General features: G+C 30.3%; 1 protein-coding gene across 1 annotated transcript; it reads right to left on the bottom strand.

Moving 5' to 3' along the window:
- Positions 1 to 3,337: 3,337 nt before the first annotated feature.
- LOC104092840 (hypothetical protein At1g04090-like) lies at positions 3,338 to 13,520 on the bottom strand. Its single transcript, XM_009598516.4, has 3 exons — positions 13,248 to 13,520; positions 5,384 to 5,588; positions 3,338 to 5,114 (listed from the first exon to the last, which is right to left on the bottom strand). The coding sequence occupies exons 1-3, from the start codon at positions 13,311 to 13,313 to the stop codon at positions 3,586 to 3,588; spliced, it is 1,800 nt and encodes a 599-aa protein (XP_009596811.1). The 5' UTR covers positions 13,314 to 13,520; the 3' UTR covers positions 3,338 to 3,585.
- Positions 13,521 to 13,612: the final 92 nt, after the last annotated feature.

Below are 13,612 nucleotides of genomic sequence, written 5' to 3'. Positions count from 1 at the left end.
TGGGGTGACGCGTGCACTAGGCCCAGTATTGGGCTAAGTGATATTGATCGTTGACTTAGATCCGATCAGCGCTTGAGTTAGGATCCGCCACTCCGAAGTCAGGTAATAATAAGTGGGTGCAGGCATACGATACGTGCTTGGTAAGGGACTTATGCCAGGCGCCTGTATAGTGATGAGTATGGTTGTGTGTGATAATTGAGGGATACTTGTGCCAAGCACTATACATGTGCTGAGACTTGGTATACTTGATGATTAAACTACGATATCGTTGGTTTTGGCATGTATACTTATCATGTAGGCATAGGGTTGTGATTTTTCCCTCATAATAATTTGTACTTGATGTCTCTATTTGATTTTTAGAACTTGGAATCGCAGTTAAATTTATAAACCCATGTCTAGGTGATTTCTACGGAAATATTTATGCCTTAACTTTTATACTTGAAAAGCATGCTTATTTCTACTCTTACTGCAAAAAGGTTGAACTTGATATTACTTGAGGTACGTGTTCTTTTTGTCATTACTGTACTGTTATTGTGTTGTTGGCTATCAAAAATGAATATGGGGCCTTGTCTAGATCGTCATTGCTTTCAGTCCGATGTTAGGCTTGTTACTTATTGAGTACATAATGCCGGTTGTACTCATACTATACTCTTCACTTTATGTGCAGATCCAGGTGCTTCTGATAGAGGCGATTGCTTGAGGGCGGCATCTATTCCTGTTGGAGACTCCGAGGTAGCTCTGTTGTTCCGTTTGCAGGCCTTGAAGTCCCTTTTCCAATTTCATACTATTACTATTTAGTCGTTCAAACAGTATTGTATTTTGATCAGATTTATGTACTTAATAATCTTTAGAGATCATGTACTCATTGACACCAGATTTTGGGTTGGTTTTCAATTGTATGACTATTCTAACTTCAATTATTTATGTTATTCCGTTGTTGAGACTATTTTTTGCTATTGTTGATGCTTATTTCTGATTTGTGGTGGGTTGACTTGCCTAGCAAGCGGTGTTAGGCTCTATTACGGCTCCGGTAGAATTTTGGATCGTGATATGAACCCATAATTAAAAAGTATAATGAATTTAGTGTTGAGAATTTTAAAGATCAAACCCATTAAAATTAGGAGAATGACAAAAATAGGACATTCCAGTGCCACTAATGATTTTTTTAACCCAGTAACAGAAGTTCGAAAAAAAAAGCTCCATGCCAGAATTTTAAAGTTTCGCTCAGCAGGATTTTCTCAATTGCTAGAATGTTAAAGTATACAGATAGAATTTTAAAGCATGCAGTAGTTATGGTGATCGTCAGGATATTGTCACAAATTCTTACGGATCACCAGAATTTTCAGCATTGTAGATAAAATTCTAGTGATCGTCATAATTTTCAGTGCTTCAAAATTCTGGCGAGTGTGTTTTAAATTTTTGACGGGCTATTTCTTAAAACTTTTCTTAACGACAGACTCTATCTAAGATTTTCCTACCATAGACAGATTCAGAATTTAAACTTGAAGGTTATCTTTAAGATTCTTAACATTAAATTCATTGCACTTTTAAAATTGCAATTTCATATCTAACTTCTATATATATATATATATATATATATATATATATATATATATATATATATTCCACGTCAAAAAAGACCTAAAGAAATTAAATTCAGATGAACCCGTAATCTGTGAGTTGCATCCACCACTGGTCCTTATAGGGACTAGGGAGTACTAACTTTGGAAAAAAAAGTAATACCAAATATACACCTCTCCTTCCTCATAGACTCACAGTATATCCATTTATATATTTTATACTCTCTCTATTTCATTTTGTTTATCGTAAATTTGACTTGGCATAACTTTTTAAAAATAGAAAGACTTTTGAAATGTGTAGTCTTAAATATTTTATAATATTTTGAGGTTATAAATATTTTAAACTTATTATCTTAAATGTGTTATAATATTTATGTGACTAAAAGATTCTCATTGAGAAAATATTAAAATGTGTGTCTTTTTTTTTTTTTGAACGAAGGGAGCAGTATAAAACATGTTTCTGAAACCGTAGTGGTGCTTGGAAATTGGAAACCAAACTTGAGTACTCTTTTTATTATTATCATAACTTAAGAGATTTATCTAATAGCTAAACTACAACGATCACTTCTCAAATCGGTTCAATATGTTTCTTAGCTTCTCTTTAACACTTTGCTAGTTTTAGAAGATGATCTCAAATTGGTTCAATATGTTTCTTCTCTTTAACACTTCATTAGTTTTAGAAGATGATCTCAAATTGGTTCAATATGTGTCTTCTCTTTAACACTTCATTAGTTTTAGAAGACGTCAATAATCAAGTTCCTAAAGTATTATATTGCTTGCATCTTAGAAGAAACTTGTTCATGACCAACAAACGTGTAGTGACTAGTGACAAATAACTAATTGACAATAACATTTTAGGAAAAATGCTAAAAGGTATTAAAAACGTTAACGTTAATTACTTACTTCTTTCTGTTCATATTATTACTGACAAAAATAGTAAGATTTAACTTTAATTCTCCACAACATGCATGTTAGTGATAGACCAACAGATAAGAGAAATCTTTGTGGCAATAAATTTAAAGGATTGGTGCTTAATTCTCATAAAGGAATCGAAAAGTACAAAATCTATTTCCTCCTAACGAATGGCCAAGAAAAAAATCCTAATATTCCCAATCTATATAACGTGTTCGCGTTTACTTTCCATGATACTTTATCAAGGGTTAAATAATTCAATTTTCAGATATGACTGTAAATATACATGCATTAGGTATTTACACTAAATCTATAAATACGTGACACATGTCTTCTAGTATAGTTAACAGTAAATCATAGTTAATTTATAAATGCACATTTTCACTTTAAGTATATTTATCACTTAACACTCGATGCAAATATGTTTTAACCACATCTATGTCCAAAATTAAAAAAAAATCCCCATTATATTAGTTATTAGTGAAAGGATGGAAAAAAGAAAACTCCTTATACTTACTCCATTTCACGTTACCAAAATAACCTGTCGACGAGTCCCTTTTTTGGTTTGTGTAGGGCTTATTGTTAATTGCCAATCTATCAAGCTTTTGCTTCTTGCTAAAACAATTCTGAATTTTGAACTAAAGGATCTAAAGAATAAAATTTATTACAAAAGGTGCCAGGACTCGGGAACATCATCCCCATCATTGTAATTTAGGGGGGGGTTACTTCTGAGGAAGATCTTAATTAGATTATCTGTAGTCACTGGGTTACCACAAAGTCACTTAGTTGTAAAATAAATGGCTGGTTGATAATGCAATTGCTCAAAAGAATTGTGAAAAAACACATGGGAAAAGCCAATACCTTTTGATCAATATTTAAATATCTGAATTATGTTACTCCTTCCTGTCCAAATAAGTATCAATTTGATCCAAAATAAGCATTAACAACTTTTTTCAAATTTAGCCTCGCTCTAACCAATGATCTAAAAAATATGAGGAGAGATAAATGGTAATTTAAATCAAAGTTTTTTTTTTTAATTAGTGGATGTGACAAATCTTAGATGACACTTATTTTGGATTGGAGAGAGTAATGTTCAACCTCTTTCATCACCATTCCACATGTCTTTAAACTTTGGACCAGTTGGTCCTTGCTCACCCAATACCTCATTTGGTAGGCTTCTCACAATTTTCTCAACAGCCCTCTTAAGTTTCCCAGGCATAAATCTCTCTACTTTGTTGAGCTCTTTTGATATATCATAGCTGATTTTAGGACCCCATTCCCTTGCATAATTTAGCCAAGGTGGCTCCACTATAGTTGTACCCAAGTATTCTGCACCAACTACTAAGAAATTTCCTCCTGTATCCATCAACTTCCCCTTTCCTGTATCATTTCTGATTCCTACATCTCCACTGCCTTGCAAATTCTGTCCTGGTTTCGGATAAGCAGCGTGTCCGTGCAACGATGAATACACCACAGGTTTGTTACCATTTTGGAATTCAAGCTGCGAAGTACTTACCCAAATGCCTCCACTGTGTTCCGACAAGTATACGCCTTGTAACTCTCCATTGAAGTTGCTAATCCTCAATGTAACATGCTCCCAATCGCCAACGTGCTCTCCAATTTTTCCCAATGAAATAGTCATGAACTCGAGTTTAGCCTTTGCAGCGCCATTGAAAGGGTAAAATAGCCACACAGCAATATCAGTACACGTTGCGCCAAACATTGGTTTAATGTGTAAGTAGGCTGTGGCACCCAGCAAATCTCCTCTCTTGACATTAGCTTTTGCTGCATTATCACTTGGGAGGTCCAACCAGTAAGCACCATCATTCGAACCACCTTGGGGAAGATTTGAACCTGTTGGCTGAATACCAACCGGTGAAGATTCTTGTCCTTTGGTGTATAATAATGCTCCATTCTGGAAAAACCAAGTTACTGATGAGGGGTAGAACTCTTCATTAGGATGAAAGTAAATCAATGGAGAGTATGCTTGAACCAAAGCTTTAACTTGGTTCAAATTTGGCATAGCAGATAAATTAGCTTTGACATTTTTTAAACAAGCTAGTGAGTCTGCAGCTCCATTGTTCTGAGCCATAAAAGCACCTGTTGACACTCCTAAAGCTTGTGTTCCCCTGTCTCTAGGTCTTGAAGAGTAAACATTCAAGCCATTGGTGCCCCAAATCCAATCATGACTTTCAGATACATCGGTAAGATCAGCACGAACACAACGGACTTTATCCAGAGAAGGCTTCTGAGGCGAGGTCGTGACAACATGGCCTATGGCTTTATAGCCCTCAGGAGGTATTGGCAGCCAGATATAGCCAACACCGTCCTGATTAATTTTCAACTTCTGACTACTCCATACTAGCGCGTAATCAGATGGCATCTTTAGGGCACCTCCTGATGTATCTTTTCCAGCAAGAATCCATCCGAAAAGGGGCATATTGTTAGGTTGGCTATAGGAACCAAGCATAAAGAATCCATTTGGTAAATTTGATGGTTCAAAAAACGTAGCTCCAAGATTATCTGGTCCACCTTCATGGGTAGCCCAAACTTTAGTTAACAACGATACTTGGGACACAAGTAATCCTCCAAGATCAATGACTCCACTTGCAAAGCCTTCACCTGAAATTTCAAAAAAACTGTGTTTTGACATGAACTTCACTTAAAAAAAGATTTGTGAAAGTTGATAACTGTGAGCAGAAACCATTGAAGTATATTATTTCACCAGCATCTCAAATTTCACAGCAATATTTGCAAATACTGAAGTATATTATTTGAAAATTGAAATAGTGAAAGAATATATCGACGACAAGAAACAAGTGATCGAATACTAATCAGGACAAGATGGGTAGTAAAATGGAAGGAATACTATATCGACGAAGAGAAAATACCTGAAGGCCACCTGGGCAATGGAGAAGGAAGCTGAAAGTGAGTATGAATTGGGATTGACATGCTGTTCTTTCTTGAAACATTATCCAGCAAAGAAGTTGCATTTAAGTTGCTTCCCATGGTTGAATCTTTGAAGGGAAGACTTGAACAACTCATTCTTAAAGGAAGCGCTGAGACTAAAATAATGCAAGAGACAACAAGCATATTCTGCAGACAATATATATTGTGAAGAGAGAATCAGACTGAAATTCCCACATTAGCTAAGACTATATATTGGTTAGTCGTGCAAGGGAGAGCTAAATCTGGTATGCAAGTAAAAAGTTACAATTTCCCAGCCTTGAAGAACTTATCTTCCTCTGTCTAGACAATTTAATTAAACAGTTTCTCTGATTTGCTTTTGCAGTTGCAAATTAGCATATTTAACAACCACAGGAACATTGCATACAAATATTCTTTCTTTTCTTAAGGGAAAAAAGAAAACTAGTTGCCTAGTCAAACATCGTCAAATAAAATGAAACGGAAGGAGGGCTTTGTTCGTGATCAGAATATGTTGAAATATAAAAAAAGGTTGTGCGTTGTTACTAAAATCTTTTTGTTTCACAAGGAGACTTGGTATTGGTGGAACTATCTTCAAGCTAAGTTGTTAGATTGCTTCAAGCTAAATGTTTAATTTTTTTGTACGTCATGATTCTTATTTATAAAGTTACAGTGCATCGACGCATGGAAGTCGTGAGCCATGGCAATAACAATAATCAAAGTATACATCTTTTTTTTAGTATAAGATAATCACAATATACTTGTGTGTGGCTATATTCAATAACTTTTTAACAAATCTTTAATTTTGTCATAGATAACAGCTACAACCTTAACTGCATGAAATGGATACTTAGACACTTTTTTGTATGAGACACTTTTATAACTAGACAAGATTTTAAAAATATCTACAGAATCTTAGCATCATTTATTGAATAACAAATAAGGCAATAAAAATATTATATTAGTAGCAGTTTCCATCTGATAGTCAATCAAATCCCAATAAATCTCATAATTTCTCTCCTAATTAAACTCCCCAATGATAACCTTCTACATATGATCTCCGTTTTTTCAAACAAAAACCGAAAGAAAAAAAAAACTCCAGTCTTCAAAAAACTAGACATACCATCAAAGGAAGACACAAAATAATCTCCACCATTGAAGGCATTTCCTTGAACTTCCAATTAAGTGAATTAGTATATTATGAGTATAGTGTAGGTTTGTGGTTGTTAATTTAGTATGCGTAGAAAATTATATACACGACATAATAATGGTATATCATAAATTAGTATTTGTTTAGTTATGTATAAATATATATAATTATATTATATCATGTATGAAGGGTATATTGTAGATTTGTTTTTCTTATTAAGTGTGTAATAATTATATACACATTATAATAATGGTATAACGTACATATGCATTTGTTTATTTATGTGCGCATATATAATTATATACATGGTATAATAAAGATATTCATAGTATAATAAAAAATATACATAGTATAATAAAGATTATGAAATTAGGTTAAGAATTTCAAAAAATTGAGAATAGCAGTCGCAAGAGAAATTAGATTTATGGTGAATTCGAAGGGAATATCAGATATATATATTAAATAAATTATATACTCAAAGTCATTATTTTGATCGAGTAACTATTTTTTGTTTAAAATTATCTAATAATCAATTATAAATAGTAAGAAAGAACTAAAATACAAACCAAACCTGTATGGTGGTCATCTAGCCGTCCCTATTGTCAAGCACTTTTCTATATTTATTAATAGAGAAACGAAAATATATTAATGAGGATGAAAGAGAAATGAATATGTATTTATAAGATTATAAACTAATTCCTAAATTAGTGGTCTATCATTAACCGTAAGTACTATTAGAATATGCCATAAAAGTAAACGAATCTGTCAATTTTGAAAAAAAATCAAAGGTTATGCCATTTATTTAAATAGTTTTATATATTTGCTCTACAGTGTTAAAATCTCTTTTTGTATATAATATCTACTATCATTCTCTCCGTCTCGTTTTATGAAACACTATTTAACTCTTACAATTATTTTCATTTGAAGTTAATGTCAATTATCCCAATTTTACAAGGAAAGGCTAAAATAGTTCAAACTACACTAAGAATTCTACTAATAATATTTCTCAAACTAAATTAAGAATTCTACTAATGATATTAATTAGATATATTTAGCAAAACATACTAAAAATTGGGGAAAATATTTTAAAAAGAAAAGTTTAATCTTAAGAAATTAAGGTCCCTAAGGATTTATTGTTTCCGTATGTGTTTGATTTGCTAGACGAAAGCCAATTTCCCATGAGATTTTTTTTAAGAACATTTATCATGAACAATATTTTCCTAAAAATATTTTCTAATATTATGTTGGTGAGTAAAAATATTTTTTTTAAAAGTATATTAAAGATCAATAGATATTAGCAAATTGGATAATGTTTCAATTAAAAATATTGACTATTAATGTTGGTTGAAACAAATGATATAAAATTCAAAGTCAAGATAGTTGTGAGTAAAATGAATTTCGTACATAAGTGAGGGAACTCTTTTTTTCCTTTTTTATGCTGGCAAACTAGACATAAAAAAAAATGACTATCATAAAAAGGTTGATTACGCAAATATTCTTTTTTAGGTCATAGTTTTAGATTTTATCCCTAGTTTAAAAAATTGCAAATATAGCCCTTGAGAAATTACCCTTTAGGAAATAAAAAAGAATCATTTACTAAACAACTGACACAAAGGATAATCTACCCCAAATACCAATTCAATTCAAAAGAACTACCTGTTTTTACTATCTTAAATGTTACTTATTTCAATTTATACTTATTTTTCCCAAATTAATTACCCGGCTTTTTTATTACTCCCTCCGGTCCATAATAAGTGATTTTTTTAGCCTTTTCTTTGTGGTCCAAAATAAGTAATTTTTTCAGATTTCAAGAATGAAGTAATTATTTTTTTCCTACATTGCCCTTGGAGTAAATAATGTTGGAGTTAGAGGTGTTTATATGAAGTGATAGTTAAGGTTAATATGGTAAATTTTATTGCTAATTAATGTTAAAAGGTGGATTTCTTAATCTGTGTGAAAACATCCAAAAAGTCACTTATTATGGACCGGAGGGAGTATAATTTATAACCACTATCATTACTAAACACTAACCCTAGCATTCAAAGGAGAAGACTAGCACTTGCTTCATATTTCCTTATTTTCATTGTCTTCTCAAGTATAAATAAATATTTTCATCTATCTTTCTCATCTTATAATAGGATTTATGTGTCCATTGAACATTTTTCATCAATTCATTCTCCATTTTTGAATTGGATTAAGGCCAAAACCGTTACAAATCGAGGTCAAAATTCTAGATCTGAAGAAGAAAAAAAAAAATTCATATGTATGAGTTCAAAGTTTCAAGTCTAAATTTTCGTGTGCGTTCGAAGTTTTTTTGTTGTTGGAATTTGTTGAATTGAATGTTATTTTTTGATGCAGAAATTGTGTTTAACACTAATTTTTGAAGATTTTTTGTAAGAAAAATTAAATCTACCATTAATGGACCTTGAAGCTTGAAACTCATAAATTGAATTTGTTGAGTTTATAGTTATTTTGATCCAATTTTTATGGGGTGTGGTCGAAATATAGATTGGAGGTTGTGAGTCAATTTTGAGTCAATTTGATGGAGATTTTGGAATCTATTTGTGGATTTTGGGTCGAAATTTTTGAGTCAAATTCGAAGAGTTTTATTGATGTTGCACAAAGAACATAATATACTATTTTTGAATACAGCGAAGGTCCAAATATACCCATGTACTTTCGAAAATGGTCTAAGAATACCCCTTGTTATACTATTGGGTTATCTATACCCCTGCAGTCATACTTTGGGTTCAAATATACCCCACATTTAAACGGAGGGACACGTGTCATCGTCCTATTGGCCAATTCTAAATATCTCCTAATTAATTAAAAAGACTCATTACTCATACCCGAAAAGCAATTTTCTAAAACAATTTTTTTTTTGTAAAAATTGGAAAAAACTGAATTGTTTTTTTTTACTAAAAACTAAAAAAAAACGAAAATATTTTTTTTTCAGTTTTTACAAAAAAACTGCTTTAAAAAAAACTGAAAAATATTTTCTAAAATAATGTTTTTGTAAAAACTGAAAAAAAAAAAAAAAAACTGAAAAGCAATTTTCTAAAGCAATTAAAAACTGGAAAAAACTTAAATTTTTTTAAGTAAAAACTGAAAAAAAAAAAAAAAAATTGTTTTTTCAATTTTTACAAAAACATTGCTTTTCAGTTTTTCTTTTTTTTTAGTTTTTACAAAAAAACTTGCTTCAAAAATTATTTTTCAGTTTTTTTTAAAGCAATATTTTTCTAAAAACTGGAAAAAAATATTTTCGATTTTTTCAGTTTTTAGTAAAAAAACATTCAGTTTTTTCCAATTTTTACAAAAACATTGCTTTAGAAAATTGCTTTTCAGTTTTTACAAAAATATTGTTTAAGAAAATATTTTTCAGTTTTTTTAAAGCAGTTTTTTTGTAAAAACTTGAAAAAAAATATTTTCGTTTTTTTCAGTTTTTAGTTTAAAAAAATCAGGTTTTTAAAGTTTTTACAAAAAAAAATTGCTTTAGAAAATTGCTTTTCAGGTATGGGTAATGAGTCTTTTTAATTAATTAGGAGATAATTAGAATTGGCCAACAGGACGATGACACGTGTCCCTCCGTTTAAATTAGGGGTATATTTGAACCCAAAGTATGACTACAGAGGTATAGATAACCCAATAGTATAACGAGGGGTATTCTTAGACCATTTTCGAAAGTACAGGGGTATATTTGGCCCTTTGCCGTTTTGAATATTGTATAACATTTGGTATACTATATTTAATTCAACAATATAGAATGAATTCCAACAATATACTATTATAGTATATCATATAATCTAACAGTATATTGTTATAATTTAGTCTTTTTTAAAAAATTTAAATTCTCAATTGAATCCTTTTTCAAATTTTCAATGGAGTTCTCATGTTTTTCGAATGTTTTCTTAAACGAGGTGTTTGATGGAGTTTCATGAAGATATTATTGACTATACCAAAAGCAGGTGTACGAATACACATAAAATAGTAATATACCTATTTGATATATTTGTATATCATTTGGGTATACTATTGAGAATTCATTTTACCGACCCCAACTTGATTTGGACTGAAGTGTAGTTGTTGTTGTTGCTAGGGATGCTATTGTCTTACCCAATATGAAAATTGTGTTAAAACTTTGAAGGCAATTTTAAAGAGAATTTAGATATTGAACAAAAACACACAAGATACCATTTTAATATATTGTATACCATTTTAGTATACAATATATAATTCAATAGTATACAATTTATTACAACAGTATTTTTTTTTTTTTTGGATGAAGTTTATTACAACAGTATATTATTATAGTATACAGTATAATATAACAATATACAATTATAATTGGAATCTTTTTCAAATTTTTTGAAGTTTCCAACTAGGCTACTTTTTAAATTTTCAACGAAATTCTCGTACTTTTTAATATTTTTTTCTTAAATGAAGTGTTTGATGGAGTTCCATGTAGGTACTATTCACTATATTACAAGTAGGTATAGGAATAAACATAAAATAATAATATACATATTTGGTATATTTATATACGGTGCTAGTATACTATTGTATAAAATATTTAACAATAATATTAAGTACTAATAAGTTATTTTATTAGACTAATATATTATTTCTTTATACTACTATACCATTTGATATAATATCGCCAGAAATATTTGCAATACACACATTTAGCACAGTAAAAAATAAAGATAAAAGGCATACTATACTTTATATAGAGAAAAAAAAGTAAAAAAATACTCTTTGACTTAATTTTTATCAAATATAGAGAAAAAGTAAAAAAAAAAAAAAAGTATATTGTATAAGTTATCGTTTTTATTGGTATAGAGAAAATAAAGACTAAATGAAAAAAAGAAAAAGGAGCAAAAACATGAATGAAATTAGAAAAAGAGAAAAAAGAAAGGAAAAAAAAGAGAAAGAAAAAAGAAAAGGAGAAAAAAATGGAAATAGAGAAGAAAAGGAGAAAAAGGAACGAAAAGAGAAAGATAAAAAAATAAAAATAAAAATAAAAATAAAAAAAGAAAGAAAAGAAGGGGACTAAAATATGTATAATGGTAATTATTGAACGGCGAAGGTCCAAATATACTCATATACTTTCGAAAATGGTCTAAGAATACTCCTCGTTATACTATTGGGTTATCTATACCCTTGTAGTCATACTTTGGGTTCAAATATACCCCTCATTTAAACGGAGGGACACGTGTCATCGTCCTGTTGGCCAATTCTAAATATCTCCTAATTAATTAAAAAGACCGATTACCCATACACGAAAAGCAATTTTCTAAAGCAATTTTTTTTTGTAAAAATTGATTATTATTTTTTTTTTACTAAAAACTGAAAAAAATGAAAATATTTTTTTTCCAATTTTTACAAAAAAACTACTTTAACAAAAACTAAAAAATATTTTCTAAAACAATATTTTTGTAAAAACTGAAAAGCAATTTTCTAAAGCAATTAAAAACTGAAAAAAAACTAAATTTTTTTTAACTAAAAACTGAAAAAAAAAATATATTTATTTTTTCAGTTTTTACAAAAACATTGCTTTAGAAAATTACTTTTCAATTTTTTTTTTTAGTTTTTACAAAACAAATTGCTTTAAAAATTATATTTCAGTTTTTTTAAAAGCAATATTTTTCTAAAAACTGGAAAAAAATATTTTTGATTTTTTAAGTTTTTAGTAAAAAAATATTCAGTTTTTTTCAGATTTTACAAAAACATTGCTTTAGAAAATTGCTTTTCAGTTTTTACAAAAGCATTATTTTAGAAAATATTTTTTATTTTTTTTAAAGCAGTTTTTTTGTAAAAACTGGAAAAAAAAATATTTTCGTTTTTTTCAGTTTTTAGTAAAAAAAATTCAGTTTTTTAAAGTTTTTACAAAAAAAAAAAAAATGCTTTAGAAAATTGCTTTTGGGGTATGGGTAATGGGTCTTTTTAATTAATTAGGAGATATTTAAAGATTGGTCAATAGGACGATGACACGTGTATATCTGTTTAAATGAGTGGTATATTTGAACCCAAAGTATGACGGCAGGTGTATAGATAACCAAATAGTATAACGAGAGATTATTCTTAGACCATTTTCGAAAGTACAAGAGTATATTTGGCCCTTTGCCGATTATTGAATGGGTAGGTAATTTCAACATTGTAAAAAGTCAAAAAGGCCAATTTACTCTATTCTTAATGGGTAGAGCAAGTGTAATTTATTTTGGCTTTTATAGGTATATTTGTGAATTTATCCCGAAATTTTACCATAAAAGACATTGTCCTAAAAAATTACTTTCGTGAAAGGTCCGAGCCCATTACCAGGGCCCAAGCCCATTGACTGTCATTGGGCAGCAGGTTGCCCAGCCAATGCGAAGAATCGAATCTCCAGAAAACAGTGAAAGATAACATCATTGGTTCTTCCCTCAATTCTATCTATGTATTGGTAAACGCAATACAGAAAGAGGACAACTTCTGGCAATTTGGCGCGTTTGTGCGTTCATTGAGAAAGAAGTTACTCTGTTCTACGTTTGTATCAAATCATAATACTTTTGCATAATTAATTAGACTGACCAGATTACATGACAAAAGTCTATGTACAGTCATGTATATCATAAATTGATTGGTACCAATATTTGAGTGTGTGTATTCTTTTCTGTTCGAATAGAGAAAGAGAGCTCGCTTACCTTGAGAAGTAGGTGAGTGTGAGATTGAAGGCACAGTAGAGTACGTGTCGAAGAAAATGACGCCATTGTCACCGGCGAGATCCCTTCCGAAATCCACCGAATCTTTTTCAACTTCTTCACAGAACAGCTCGATCGTGTCCTTCAACGCCACTAGGTAAATATCCACTACATTTACACTCTCACCCTTTTTTTTTTTGTTTTTGGACTTTAATCTAAAGCTGATTGGGGTAAGGTTTTGTTGCTTGTCATTTTCAGGTTATATTTGTATTAATTGAGGGAACATGGGTGGCTGGATTCTGGCATAGATCATCCTGTGTCTGCGAGTGCGATATTAATCTATATTACTTTAGGGCAATGCCTTTTTA

The sequence above is a fragment of the Nicotiana tomentosiformis genome, chromosome 8 (genome assembly GCF_000390325.3).
Source record: "Nicotiana tomentosiformis chromosome 8, ASM39032v3, whole genome shotgun sequence".
Taxonomy (NCBI): Eukaryota; Viridiplantae; Streptophyta; class Magnoliopsida; order Solanales; family Solanaceae; genus Nicotiana; species Nicotiana tomentosiformis.
This window is presented reverse-complemented; position numbering and strand designations above follow the sequence as displayed.